This window comes from Lepus europaeus, chromosome 9 (genome assembly GCF_033115175.1).
Source record: "Lepus europaeus isolate LE1 chromosome 9, mLepTim1.pri, whole genome shotgun sequence".
NCBI lineage: Eukaryota > Metazoa > Chordata > Mammalia > Lagomorpha > Leporidae > Lepus > Lepus europaeus.
In genome coordinates, this window is record NC_084835.1 from 14,724,023 (window position 1) to 14,738,784 (window position 14,762).

Here is a 14,762-nt window from a genome sequence, read left to right on the forward strand (position 1 = left end):
TTGTGTATTGGGCAAGATTCCTTTTTAAAGATTAATTTTATTTATTTGAAAGGCAGAGTTAGAGAGAGAGAGAGAGAGAGAGATCGATCTTCTATTGCTGGTTTTCTCTCCAAATGGCTGCAGCAGCCAGGGCTAAACCAGGCTGAAGCTAGGAGCCAGGAGGTTCCTCTGGGTCTCCCATGCAGGTGCAGGGGCCCAAGGACCTGGGCCATCTTCCACTGCTTTCTCAGGCCATAGCAGAGAGCTAGATCAGAGAGCGGGACTCGAACCGGCGCCCACATGGGATGCTGGTGTCGCAGACGGTGGCTTTACCTGCTGTGCCACAACACCAGGTCTGGTTGCTTGCATTTGTGCCACATGGCCCTTCCAAACCAGTGGTGGAGAAGCGTCACTAACACGGAGTCCCTGTCACGTCCCCGTCTCTGACCTCGGAAAGCACCTGCCTTTCTTCCTTTCTTGGAGGGCTCACCTGGCCCAGGCCAGCTCACGGTGACCGTGATGTGCACACGTCAGAGAGCGCTGGGAGGGTCTTCATGCAGAGACCCCAGCCCTGCAGAGACACACATCAGCCTAGGAAGGCTGCGAGGCCCAGCGGGCTGCCTGGAGGAGGTTACACAAGGGGAGGGAGGGAAGCTGGTGGGAGAAACAGGTGGAGAGGGGGTGGCCTGTTTACCCGTGTAAGGGGGAGGGATCCCGCCCGGTGGTTAGGAGGATGGTGGACACAGCGCCTCCTGGACGGGTGAGAGCCACAGCAGCTTCTTCCCGTACGTCTCAGTGTGCGCAGGAAGCGGCCCGCGCCCTGCAGGGCCACACAGGGGATTGCACTCCTGGGCAGAGCGGCGCAGGTGCTGTGGTTCCAGCAGGTGGCGAGCCCTGCCTCCTCCCGGGGCCTCGTGAGGCAGCAGGACTGAAGCCAGGGCTCAGGGTGAGCAGGGTCAGTGCCTGCGCTGTGATAAGGAGCAGGGCTTGGCCCGGGGCCCTTATCTCTGGGAGCAGAGCCTGATGGGGAAGTGGCCACTCGTGGTCCTCCTGCTTTGACCGGACGGCAGCAGTGAGCTCATCCGCAGTGGCTCCAGCACGTCCAGACACTGCCTCAAAGCCTCGAGGTGAGCGAGACCACAGGGGATAGAAGCACCTGTCTCAGTGGGTGATTGACCAGGAGGGAGGGGGCCGCCGGGCCCGTGAGGACACTTGGGGGACCTGGTGGTGTGGCTGTGGGGGTGCACGGATGAATCGTGCCTGTGGCAGTAGCAGCAGCGGGCAGGGGTCTGTGTGCCTCCTTGGGAGGTGCGGATGGTGCCACCGCCTGGCCACAGCATCCCGTCCCAAGTGACTGCTTAAGGTTTGGCCTCCAGTGCTCACCCCCGGGCGGTTGCCCTTGCCTGGAACTTTCTGGAGGAGAGATGGAGAGCAGTGGCCCCCCACCGAGCTCCGCCACGGGTTACAGGGGTGATGCCAGCCACGGAGGGTCTGTGTGGTTTCTGTTGCTGCCCCCTCCCCCACGCATCCCCAGGTGGCCAGAGGCTCTTGGGGTGGGCAGGCTCCTGGGAAGAGACTGAGCGCTGGGAGACCGCTGCCCCCTGCAGGTGGGATGTGGCAGAGGGTGGAGCCTGGGCTCTGCGTTGTCCGAAGGAGGCCTTGCTGGGCTTGGGTGCTGTCCCAAAGGCGGGACAGGCAGCCAGCAACGGAGCTCACAGGGGAGGAGCCCGCGGGAGCCTCTGTTTCAGGAGAGCCCTGCGTGTGGCCGGCAGTAGGAGAGCCCCGCGTGTGGCCGGCAGCAGGACAGCCCCGCATGTGGCCATCAGTAGGAGAGCCCTGCGTGTGGCGGCAGTAGGAGAGCCCCGCGTGTGGCCATCAGTAGGACAGCCCCGCGTGTGGCCATCAGTAGGAGAGCCCCGCATGTGGCCGGCAGTAGGAGAGCCCCGCGTGTGGCCATCAGTAGGAGAGCCTCGCGTGTGGCCGGCAGTAGGAGAGCCCCGCGTGTGGCCGGCAGTAGGACAGCCCCGCGTGTGGCCATTAGTAGGACAGCCCCGCGTGTGGCCGGCAGTAGGACAGCCCCGCGTGTGGCCGGCAGTAGGAGAGCCCCGCGTGTGGCCGGCAGTAGGAGAGCCCCGTGTGTGGCCGGCAGTAGGAGAGCCCCGCGTGTGGCCGGCAGTAGGACAGCCCCGCGTGTGGCCGGCAGTAGGAGAGCCCCGCGTGTGGCCATTAGTAGGACAGCCCTGCGTGTGGCCAGCAGTAGGACAGCCCCGCGTGTGGCGGCAGTAGGACAGCCCCGCGTGTGGCCGGCAGCAGGACAGCCCCGCGTGTGGCCGGCAGGAGCTACCCCATTGGTGCCTGGAGTGGCACCTAGGAGGGCATTTCCCGTGTGGACAGAGACAGCGTTGCAGCTGCTGTGCGTGGTCTGGACGCTCTGCAAGCTGAACGGGAGCTGGCCAAGCCCCGCTCCCTGGCGAAGCAGCTGGGAAGGCCCTCGGAGGAGTGCCTGCCGATTTTACTTTGACAAATGCTTCTGGAAGCTTTAACTGCACGGGGATCCATTCAAGAAGCCAGTTAGCTAATGGCAGCGTCCCCGGGTGGGAGAAATAAACATGTCAGCTGCAGGACCCCGAAAGGCCTGGGAGCTGCTGGACTTGCCCAGAGGGTCCCCCGCTGCCTGTTCCCTGCGTCAGGTGGAGGCGCCCAGTGTCCCGGGTGGTCTTCAGGAAGTTCGTCGAGGCAGGAGGCCTTGCTCGTAGGGTAACAGGAGCGCCTGCTGAGTTGCTTGTGTGCCCGCAGTGTGTCACCAGGTGGACCTTGTCGGAGGAGGACGACGTGTGGGTGGTGTCACACCTGTGCTGTGAAGGCTCTGCAAAGGCTGCAGGGGATGGCGGGGCGTCAAGGGGCCTCCTGGGCGGCCTGGAAAGAGCCTGTTGTTTCTCTTTGGAGGTGAAGGTCATTGCCGCTGAGAGGCTGTTGATTAGCAGCCAGATCTGTAGCAGCAGAATATTTACTGGTTGTCGATTGGGTGGCTCGGGGGTCCGCACTGATGGGACCGCCACATTAAGGCTGTGTCCCTCCACCCTGTGCCTCCATTCATTCTTCCCAAGCTTAGGGGGAGACCAGACTGGACTGGTAAGCAGCAGAGCCGTCCTCACGTCCTCATTGCGTGAGTCTCGTATAATCAGTGTCACTTCTTGAAGGTCACGTTGGAACTTCCATCGGATGGTGCTGACTGTCTCAGCTGGGACTGGGTCCGCGACGTCCCCTCTTGTCATGAGGCAGGGCAGGTCGCAAGAGGTGGGAGCACCTGCCAGACACAGGTGACCCATGAGGGCCCCTCATTTCCGGGCGGTCAGCGGCAGTGCTGGTTTGGGGTTAGAAGGCCCCTGGGGTGGGGCAGAGGAAGGAGACAGTGGTGCTCAAGCCAGCCAGCAAGGTGGGGAGCAAGTTCAAGGTCAACAGCCAGCTGGTGATTGGCAGTTGCATCCTGGGCAGCCTTTGCCTGTCAGGGAACCAGTTAGTTATCAACGAGCGGGTAGTTAAACTGCCCAGGTGCCCCCCGCTCGGGTTGGAGTGTCTGCACGCCTTGCCAGTTGGGGAGGGAGGGGGGTCTTGTCCAGGGGCACGGGGATGGCGAGCCTGGGACACCCAGCCCTGGGCACGTGAGAGTGACAGCAGGTTCTGACTCCCACGCACGCACAGCCTGGGGAGAGGCCAGCACAGGCCCGTGAGGCCACACCGAAAGTTACATTTAGGGGCAGAGCAGCCAGCAGGCTTTGTCATGCGAGGAGGGTGGCCAGGCCTACGGGATCACGGGATCACCTTTCTTAAATAATTCTGTGAGGGACAGGACTGAAACCCACCGCGGGGGGCATGGGGCGTGGTCCCCTTGACCAGGAGGGGTGTGTGGCAGGGCCTCGTCCACGGGAGCCTGTGGCCAGGCCATTCGAAGCTCCTCTGGTTTCACCAGGGGCTGAGGCCGTACACCCTCCTCCTGGTGGGTGTGGCTGGGTTTTCTATGATTCTGCTTATTGGCTTAGTCATCCCTCAGGCCACGTATGAGTGTGTGTGCTCAGGGCTGTGGTGGTCCCCAGAGCAGGGCCTGGCCCTCGGGCTGCCCACCCTGGGGAGTGGCAGGTGGCAGGCATGGAAGTCAGGGCCCAGGAAAAGATAGAGTGGTCGCTGTGCTGGACAGAGGGGCGAGCTGAGCCGAGACAGGAGCGGCTGGGAGGAGTCCCCGGGGGTTGGCCGTGAGATTCCTTTAATTCCGCCTGTGGATGGCTGTGCCAGCCGAGATCAGAAGAATAAAGAACCTTTCGAGTTCCTTCACATTGCTGACGGGGAGCAGTGGGGCTGTCCGGGTCTAGGGGACCCCAGGAAAAGACTAGCAGCAGGACTGGCAGGCCTGCCCTTCCCAGAGCCTCTGCCCCGCCTGTCACTGTCCCTGGACCCCCTGCTAAAGTCTCTCACACACACCCTCCCCCGGCAACGAAGGGGTTGGAGGAGCAGACCTCGTGCAAGGCCCTGACTCTGAGCTGCCGGGTGCCAAAGCTCCCTGGGGTTCTCCTGAGCCTGGCGGGGAAGCCCCCACAGAGACCCCCACTCTCTGTGTCTTGGGTTGTGGGCTGGGCTCGAGGCCCGGAGGGAGCCGGGGGGCTTGTTCTGGGTCCCCGGGAGATCATCTGATGCCTGACCCAGATGCAGCGCAGCGCGGAGCGCCGTTCACACTGCTGAGCTATTTTTAAAGTCACCTGCTCCATCTGCCGTGCGGCGGCCCCGCTGGCCGTGTTGACGGCTCGTGCTCTCACGTGTCACCCGAGAGTGGTGTTTCCCAGCGGAGTGCTCGTGTCACTCACACGCTGCGTTTTCCCACGTGGTCACTGATTTCACTCCACACGATTAGTGTTGGTGACAGGCTGTCTTTGGATGGCTTTAGAATAATTACAGAATTGTCAGAGTGTACAGAAAATTATAAAGGGACGCAGATGTCGGTCTATGTGGTATTTCTGTAAAGTCGTCAGGATTCAGTCCAGGAGGGCCTGATCTAAATCTAATCATAAATCCCTTCCCAGAGGCCCCACCTCCAAATCCTGGCGTTGGGTTCCCACCCCCTTAGTGCCGCTAACCTAGGTGGTCGCAGGTCATGGCAAGGCTCCTAATGGTTGCACGTTCTGTCGCACTCTGGGACCACATAGAAAACTGTGGAGTGATGCCTGGTCCCCGGGGGTCGCTCCAGCCAGCCTGGGGAGCAGGGCTCTCGCTGCAGGTGTTCAGCGGCCGGCCAGGCTAGAGGAACCTCCCTTACACCAGCCGACTTCGACTTCGGCGACGCCTCCCTCAGGAACGGACCATTTCTCGTGGCCCCTCTACTGGTCAAACTCTCGCTGGAGCAAGCTGAGCCAAGCTGTGGCTGGGGTAGCAGTGGCAGGCGGGGGGCGCAGGGGCTGGGAGGGAGGGTGGAGAGTCTGAGTCTCGTGTCAGGAGTGAGTGAGGGTCTTAGGCCCCTGTTGCTCACCTGCGTGTGATAGTGGGCGGGCCCTCCTGGGGCCTGCCTTTTCCCACTGGCAAAAACAGGTCGCACTTCCTGTGAACATCTTAGCAGTGTTTTGAGAGAACACTGAGTAAATGTGGAATGGCCTTGAGAAACATAGACTGCTACAAAGGGAACAGCAGGCCGGCCGGCCGTCCATCTGTCCGTCTGTCCATCCACCTGTGCATCCATCCTTCTATCCACCCACCTATCTGTGGGTCCATCCCTCCCCCATCTATTCATCCGTCCATCCCTCTGTCCATCTCTCCATGCCCCCGTCCATTACCCATCCACCTGTATGTTTGTCTGTCCGTTGATCCACCCACCCATGCCTCCATCCCCCATCCATCCACCCCCCCATCCACCCGTATGTCCGTCTGTCCCTTGATCCACCCACCCACCCCTCCATCCTTCTACAGGCTGAGAGCTCGCCTGTGGTTGAACCTGCTCTGTGCAGTCCTGACTTCCTTCAGAGCACTCACCACAGGTCACCTTTGCATTTTCATCTTTAGGATTAGCTACAGAACTGGGGAGCTCCACACACATCTGTTTGGGTCTCGCGTGTGCCCTGGCACTTAGACCAGCGTCTGGAAAGGAGCGGGCCATGAGTTCCATTCTGCGGAGTAAACCCGTGCGTCACTCCCCGCTCTGAAGATCCCAGCATTCCAGTCCCACGGGCTCCCTTCTTTGCAGGGGGGTGGGGTGGGGGGAGTAGACACGTGCGCAAATGCCTGCTTCTCTTGGGCCACAGTGGGACCTGCCCCTAGGGAGGTGCAGAAAGAGGACTGTGGGAACCCTGGGGGAAACTGAGGCAGCACCTTGGTTGGCCCTGGGCCACGTGGTGCCCCGGGGAGTGGAGGAGCGTGGGCAGAGCCCGTGTGAGGCTCCGGGAGAAGTCCTTCTGCGTGTGCAGGAATTCTTTATTTATTTCAAAGGCAGAGCAACAGGGAGACGGAGCAAGATCTTCCATCTGCCCGTTCACTCCTCAGATGGCTACGACAGCCAGGGCGGGGCTGGGCCGAGGCCAGGAGCCAGGTGTTACATCTGATTCTCCCATGTGGGTGGCAGCGGCCCAAGCACGTGGGCCATCTTCTGCTGCTTTGCCAGGCCTTTAGCAGGGAGCTGGATCAGAAGCACAGTAGCCGGGGCTCGAACCGGCGCCCAGAGGGGATGCCGGCACCACAGCAGAGGTTTTCTGTGCTACGCGGCAGCGCCGGCCCTGAATACCTCTTTCTTAGGTCGTGAGCGAGTGGCCTCCTCACTGCATGGACGTGGCCTGTTCACGGGAAGACTGTGTTGGCTTGGGTGGGACGATGGGTTGGAGGTGACCAGGGTCATGGGGAGGTGGCGTCTTTGGGCTGCAGTAGGGGACAGAGATGTGGGGGCAGATGTGAGCACAGGGAGAGTGGACATGGGGTTGAGTGAGGTGCGCTTTTCTGACAGAACCAGACCCGAGGCAGGGAGCCGGGGAGAGGGGGTTTAGGAAGGAATGATCGTGAGAGACTTGGGTCTGAGAGATTGCCCGTCCGCAAGGTGCTCCGGAAGCTCAGGGAAGGACCTGGTGCGTCTGGGGGTTGCTGGCGTATCTGAAATGCGTGGGATCGAGGGTGGGGATGAGGCCTGCTAACAGCCGATCGTTCTCTGCTGGCTGCTCTGCCGTGTGGGCCGGGTTCAGCGCAGTGGCCGCTCTGCCCTGTGCAGTGGCTGTGGCTGCCGGGCCCAGCCGGGAGAGTGCACTCATGTGACTGGGGAGCTGTTGCTGTGACCTTGACCGCGCTGCTGGCTCCCCTGCCTGGGCCTCTCGTGCCACAGCCCAGTCCTCCGCACAGCACGGGAGCAGAGCATCCCAAGAGGTCGGGGATGGAGCTGCCCGTTCCCTAAGAGACTGACCACACAGCGGCCCTCCTGCAGCGTCCACCTGTCAGGGCGGTCCCAGCGCGGAGGGCAAGGTCAGAGACGCCGACTTGGAAAGGGAAGGGTGCCCAGGAGGTGTGGGCCCCATCGTGCCTGGCTCCCAGGAGGAGCTGTGGGGTGACCGAGTCAATGGAGGGTATGGGCCAAGGTTCAGCGGGAGCGACGCCGGTGGCCGGGGCGGCAGGCCCTGGAGTTTGTGGGGAGCCGCAGCTCAGCCTGTGGAGGTCAGTGGGATTGCTGTTGTGGGGGCGGCACGTGGGAACCTGAGCCGGGGTAGGGGGGCTATCTGATGGAGGAGACCCCTTAAAGCGCCTGAGTGCAGTGGTTTAGATGGGCCTGGACGCGAGGCCCGAGGCGGGGCGGGATCCCGGGGGTCACTAGCTGTGGCGCGGACTCTCAGCTTCGCGCTCCTGCTGGCTGTGGCCTCGGTCCCCGCTCCCAGCTGTGGTCAGGCCCGGCATTCTGTTTGTGGCGCCTGTGGAATACACAGGGTTCACAGCCAACAATAGAATCCCCAGGGTTCAGAGGTGACTCCCCTGGGCAGGGGCTCATCTTCAGTCCGGGAGAAGGGGGTGCCACTTTGGAAGCATGCTGGCGTGTCCCCGGGGCTGCATCTCCCCTGGGAACACGGCCCTTCCCTGTGGCCATGGGCCCCTCCCTGGACACTGCCACGGAAGTGACCACAGGGTGTGGCTTCCTTCTGCAGACCCACCGACTCCCTGAGGGCCTGCGGCACTGCCCCGAGGACGTGGATCCTCTGAACTGAGGTCTCCCAGGCCCTTCCATGCCCAGAGCGGGGCAGCCCAGGACACACGTGCAGAGGGCAGCGGCCGAGCCCGCGTGGGCGCTCACCGAGGCCAGGCCCACGTGGGCTCTGTTTGTGTCCAGGCTGAGCCCGCGTGGGCCGGGCTGCCGGACGCCGTCAAGGTCACCGCTGAGGGACAGCGAGCCTCCCTGGCAGGCAGACAGCCACTCTCAGAGGAGCACCTGCCTGGCAGTGTGGACAGCAGAGACTGGCCGAGGCGGGGTGCCACGCTGGCCTGTGTCCCTCTCTCGTCTGCCCTGGCTCTCGGCTGAGGCGCCATCGGGACCCTCCGCAGGCGCAGGGTCCCGGGAAGCCCGGATCTGCGTGGACGTCCTGGGAAGAGCGTCCCCGCGCGTGGGCGAGGCAGAGAGCAGACCCGAGGCCCCGGGGCTTGGCGCCTCACCCTGGGAATGTGACCGACGGCCCCACCATGGGTGTCACACAGCTGAACCTGAGGTTCCGCTTCCAAAACAAGAAACTGCGCGGCGTCAGCTGTGAGCTCATCCGGTATCCCCACGGGGTGCTGCCCGAGACCTTCCTCACCATGACGGGCCAGGTCGTGGTGCCCATCCTGCTGTCCACTCTGGGCATGATGACAGCCGGCCTGGTGATGAACACGGTACAGGTGCGTGCGGGGCGCCGGGGGCAGGGGGAGCAGGAGCTCGCGTCGCCGGGCTCCACGGCTGGGGCAGGCTGGGACCCGACGGGCAGCAGCCAAGCCTGGCCTGGCTGCACAAGGGTCCTGGATGTCGGTGGAGCCGCCAGGAGGGTCCTCCTCCCCCGCTTCCTTGGCCCCTGAGGTTCCCAGAGTATCCTGGTGACGACGCTCCCTGAAGGTTAGCCGCAGGCGCCGCGTCGTGTTGGGCGGTGGCTCTGACCACTTTCCTCCCTGTGCTGTGGGCTCCTTAGGTAGCGTCTGCTGCTCGCAGGTGGGGGATTTGCCATCTCCTGGCCTTGGTTTCCCTGACAGTGAAAGGGCCCGCCTCACTGAGTGCCGAGGCCCAGGTGGTGGTGTGGTCCCAGGGGGATGGGATGGGGGATGGGAGTCCTCCCACCCCGGGTCCTCACGCAGGTGCTGGAGGGAAGCGTGAGGTGGGGAGCCGTGCCCGGGCCCCAGGTTCTCTGAGCCCTTTGCTCCTCGTGGGCCGTTGCTGCCTTGGGCTCGGCTCTGCTCATGTATCTGGATCGGTGAGATTTTTTGGCTCTGTCCACGTCAACTTCCATTGTCCAGTTGTCGTATCGTTCTAGAATGAAACTGGAAAGCAGGCAAAAGCCGCGGAGGCTGGCCTGAGTCTTGGCGTCTTGGTGTAGATCAGGTTTCTGTGCCCAAGGAGTTCTGCTGTGTGAGACGGCTTTGTGACCCCGAGATCACGTTTATACCTAGCAGGGCCGGCTGCGCCTCACGCTGCCACGGTGTCTCCCTGCTGGAGCGGGGTGCGCGGTGCCCAGCAGTCTCCCTGGCCTCTGAGTGCCAGCTCATACGCTCCTGGGGGCTTCTCCCCGCGCCGCCCGGTGCGTGGGACCCCGAGCCTGTCTCAGGGCTGAGTGGCTGGCCCGCTGTCAGGAGACCCTGTGCCTCTGTGGGATTGCGACCCGGAGCCCTGTCTTTCCCCCTGCGGCTTCACCCGTGCCTGGACACCGCCTTGCTGACACTGGGCTGAGCCTCTGCCGTCACCGTGTTCACGGCTGCCGTTGGGGCAGCAGCACGGTGAACGCGGCCCCTCCCATCATTGCCACCTGCTGATTCACTGCCCAGATGCTCATGACAGCTGGGGCTGGGCCAGGCCCCAAGCCAGGAGTCAGGAACCAGGGACTCCATCCACGTCTCCCAAGTGGGTGGCGGGAACCCAAGAGCTTGAGCCGTCACCCACTGCCTCCCCTAGTGTGCCTTGGCAGGAAGCGGGGTCCGAAGCAGAGATGGGACTTGAACCCGTGCACCCAGATAGGGCAGGGAGGCCTCTCAAGTGGCCACCTAACTTTCTGAGCCATGACGGCCACCCCTGCATGCTTCTTTGTAATGCCCCAGTCTCTGTGGTCCGGGGGGCATCTGTCAGTCAGGGGGGCTGGGCAGGGCTGGAGGCAGTGAGCCGACGCTCGCAGAACCTGGAGAGGAAGTAGGAGAAGCTGAGAGGGGGCCTTGGAGGTACGGGAGCCACGAAAGACAGAGACACTGCCGGCAGTGAGATGTGTGGACAGAAGCGCGGGGGAGTGAGAGCGTGCCTGTGTGAAGAGGAAGGGACGGTGGAGGGGCTGGCTGCTGACCTGGGGGCGGGGGGTGGAGGGACCGTCTACTCAAGATCTGAGGTCAGCATTGAGTGCAAGGGGGCAGTTATGTATGTGTGCATTTAAAAAAAATCATTTGTTTCAAAATAATTATTTGTTTCAGTGTAGTGTATTACAGATGTTTAGAAAATCACACAACTCAAAGGCGATGCACCTGTATAACCCGGGCCATCCCCCAGGGGGCGCCACTGCTCTGACTTTAATCCTGTGGGCTCCTGCTGGCTGCTCTTGAGATAGGAGATAGCTAGCAGTGTCCCTGGGCACGTGTGGGGGCCTTCCTGTGCGCTGGGTGTATTCTTGGGTGGGACTGGCCGTGAAGGGTTAACCTGGCCGCATTGCGTGGTCATATTTGTGCAGTGAAACAAGATGCCCTGGAGGGTGAGGCTGGGGGCAGCAGGGGAGAGCCCGGAGGCCGTGGCCTCGTCCAGAGCCCCTGGGTGCGCGAACCGTGGTTGCTGGGGAGGCTCGGCCCCACTCAGCGCTGCTGCACGGGTGGTGCAGGATTTCAGAGTTGCCATGACCTCACGGGCAGGTCCGGGGGGCAGGAAAGGGTTAATCCCTGGCTGGCAGAGCAGGGGGCTCCCAGTGCGGTAGGTGGGCTGAGGCCACCCAGAGCCACCTGCTCCAGCTCAGGCCAGCGGGAGGTGTCTTTGCTTTGGCTGTAAGGGACAGAAAACCTCACTCACAGTGACTCTGAGAACAGGGCGCATGGATTCTCTCCATCAGGACGTCCTGAGAACAGACAGGTGCACACTGGTCAGCGCACTGCACTCATGGCGTTCCCTCCTCTCGCCATTACCCCATTTCCCTCCCTCATCTGCATGACAAATCCGCCGGGCTGCAGTGACAGAGCCCCGCCCAGCACTGGCCTGCGTGGTGGACACGAGTCCCCGGGCGTGGAGACAGAGGCGCAGGCAGCCTCGGCTCCTTGGCCTCCCCACCTTCCCTGTGTGTGTACCTGCATCCCACTCTCCTCGTGGGGATGCCCGTCACGGTGGGCAAGCCCGCCCACATGACCCCGTCTGCACGGGGTCTCTCTTTAGTGAGCCCGTCTCTAAGTAGAGCAATGTTTGAGGAAGAGGAGGGTAAGCCTTCGACATGCATTCTGGGGAGGGGTGCGGCTCAGCCAGTCTTTATTGTCCCCTGCATGGCTGTGGGACGCCTGATGTGACAGGCACAGAGTCTGCCCAGATCTGTGTCATGGCTCACACAGCCACTGCAAGGACAAGGGACCGCGGGGAGTCCAGGTCCCCTCCCCGGCACCCTCCTGAGGTCTCTCGGTGACAGACAGGGCTGCATGGAGCAGGTGCAGGTGCCGTTTGGGGAGGTGACCCTGGGTGTGCAGGGGAGGAGAACGCAAGGCTTGGAGGCAGAGAGTGCGGACAGAGGGAGAAGGGAAGACAGAGCACAGAGGGAGTCAGACACAAAGGTCGGGAGTGGACGGGGCCACAGGTGGCGTTTGATGGCGGCTAAGATGTTGCTTGCGGTGCCTGTATTGGAGTGCCCACCTTGTGTCAGCTCTGCTCCCGATTCCAGCTTCGGTGTCTGAAGTCCCTGGGTCCCTGCCACTCACATGGGAGACCTGGGTTGAGGTCTTGGCTCCTGGTTTCAGCCTGGCCTAGCTCTGGTCATTTGGAGAGTGACCCGGAGGATAGGAACTTGTTTGCTTTCTCTCTCTCTCTCTCTCTCATGCACATACATAGTTGCCTACCTACATGTATACATGAATAATTTGTTTTAAAAGTTCAGGTGGAGGCCGGCACCGTGGCTCAATAGGCTAATCCTCCACCTGCGGCGCTGGCACACCGGGTTCTAGTCCCGGTAAGGGTGCCGGATTCTGTGCCGGTTGCCCCTCTTCCAGGCCAGCTCTCTGCTGTGGCCCGGGAGTGCAGTGGAGGATGGCCCAAGTGCTTGGGTCCTGTGCCCCATGGGAGACCAGGAGAAGCACCTGGCTCCTGGCTTCGGATCAGTGTGGTGCAGCGCGCCCGCTGCAGCAGCCATTGGAGGGTGAACCAACAGCAAAAAGGAAGACCTTTCTCTCTCTCTGTCTCTCTCTCACACTGTCCACTCTGCCTGTCAAAAAAAAAAAAAAAAAAGTTCAGGTGGAAGAAGAGGAGCCCTAGTGCAGGCGGGCATGAGCCTTGAAAGGGGCCGGGGTAGGACCTGGAGAGCCTGTCCATGAGGGTCAGAGGGGACAGAGAGTGCTCGTGCCGGGGGGTGCTTCCCCATATTGGGGGAGGACAGCCCCGCCGCACAGGGAGACCAGGAGACCAAGGTTCTGGAGACTGGAGAGCCCAGGGGTTTACCCAGCAGGAGGTGGCCGCCTCCCTGGAGGAGGGCGCAGGGCGGAGCTGCAGGGCTGGGGGAGGAGGCCCATCTAGGTGCTGTTGGTGCTGGAGAGGGAACCTGGTCTCAGGGGGAGGGTGTCGCTGCGGGGGAGGGGAGGCTAGGAGCAGTTTCTTTGACTTTGGGTCTTGTGTGTGGGCAGCGCGAGTGCACACAGGCGCACCACCACCAGGCTGCAGGCGGGCGGCCGAGGGCACCCGTGGAGGGCACACAGGGAGGTGCTGCGGTGTCCAAGCCAGCCTGGACGTGCTCGTGGGAGTGCACGGGCAGTGGCCACGGCGTCCTGTGCCGGAGGCTGTGTGGGGCTGAGAGGACAGCGTGGACACTGGGCCTCTGATAAGGGCTGTACTTCCTCACCTGCTGGTGCTTTCCTAGCCGGCAGTCAAGTCCCTCAGCCTTGCAGAGGTCAAGGGAGAAGCTGAGCAGCCACACAGTGGGTCAGCTTCATTGACTTGGCACACCCAGGAGCCTTGGAAGGCATCGGGCCTGGTTAGGCATGGATGGCTCTCCTGCGCCCCCTAGAGGCCAAGTGAATTTGCACACCTTTGCTTTGCTTTCCTGGGGAGAAGGGGCCAAGAACCCCAGCCTCCTGTCTTCCAAAACCAGGAGCAGCTGCTGGCGCAGGGGCCACAGATCATCAGGGCCAGGAAGAGAAAAGAGATCAGTCAGCTCAGATGCAGGATTTCAAAAACTGATTTTGAACAGCAGTCTACTTCTAGAATTGTCTTCTCTGCAAACAGACCCTTTAATTCCATTTTTTTTTTTTAATTTTTGTTTACGTATGATGGAGACCCGGGCCTCTGTCATTCTGACCCTCACACTCGGCACCTCTGCGTGGGAGCGGAGGGTCACAGCCGTGGCAGCCTGGCAATGACAGTCCCTCTAAGTCAGTACCGCTCTGCAGCCCCCGCTGTCCTGTCAGGATTTACTGGGTCTCCCGATTCAGGAGACTCGCCCAACTCTGACACTGGTGACTCGTTTGCACCTCTGGAGCTTGCACGTCATGCACATTCGCACGTCATGCAGTCCCAGGGGAGTGTTTGCCGTGGGGTCCAACCAGCAGACCTCGGACGCGGCCCAGCCCCTGGTTTCCCTGGCTTCCAAGGGCCAGAGGCAGAGGGGACGCGCGTGAGGCCACCAGTGCTGACCTGGGAACCGCACTGAATCCTCCCCAGCCTCTGGCCGTGCCAGACTGCCCAGCGCTGATGTGCATCTCCTAGGGAGCGAGAAGGAACTCGCCGAGGGTCCTCTCGAGCCGCCTCCAGAGAGCCCGGCTTCACCTGCTCCTCACTTCTCTCCCAGCACTGGCCGGTGTTTCTGGAGGTGAAGGACCTGCTGACGCTGGTACCGCCGCTCGTGGGCCTGAAGGGGAACCTGGAAATGACGCTGGCCTCGCGACTCTCCACGGCCGTAAGTTGACCCCCGCACGGCCACGGCCGCCCTCAGCCTGGGGATGACGCCTTGCCATCACCGGTCCACCTGCCACGATTGCAATGGGCGGGCTGAGCTGTTGGAAACGACGAGGGGTCAGCTCCTGCCTGGGGGTGCTGTCTGTGGCCTCCTCCCCGCTCCTCCTCCTGCCTGCCCGTAGCTGGACAGGACAGGGGCTGGGAGCTCAGGTGCCTGTAGTTTCTGCTCTCTCTGGATCGTCAGCTGACAGTGCGTGCCCTGTGCACCCCGGAGGCTCTGTGCTGCCCTGTTCCCACCCAACCCTCTAGTCCCTGGCCCAGCTCCTGCCCAGTCACACAGCTGGGTCAGTGAGCAATACGGGCCTAAGGGAGGGTTTCACACAGGAGCTACGCAGCGTCGATCACCCCAAGCAATCTCTTCCCCAGACTGCTTCCAGGGTGTCCTGGCCCTGGGCCGCCCCCTCTGAGCTCGACACCAGCACAGTTCCCAGGGTTG

At 62.4% G+C, this 14,762-nt stretch overlaps 1 protein-coding gene across 5 annotated transcripts in view; it reads left to right on the forward strand.

Moving 5' to 3' along the window:
* SLC41A3 (solute carrier family 41 member 3) overlaps positions 1–14,762 on the forward strand; it is a 78,448-nt gene that overhangs the window by 397 nt on the left and 63,289 nt on the right. For 4 of the 5 annotated variants that reach the window (XM_062200591.1, XM_062200592.1, XM_062200593.1 and 1 more), the window contains exon 2: positions 14,160–14,267. In XM_062200591.1, coding sequence (XP_062056575.1) covers positions 14,160–14,267 — 108 coding nt within the window. Of the gene's footprint in view, positions 1–8,643; positions 8,854–14,159; positions 14,268–14,762 lie in introns of those variants that run through there. The other variant, XM_062200595.1, reaches the window with a different exon arrangement.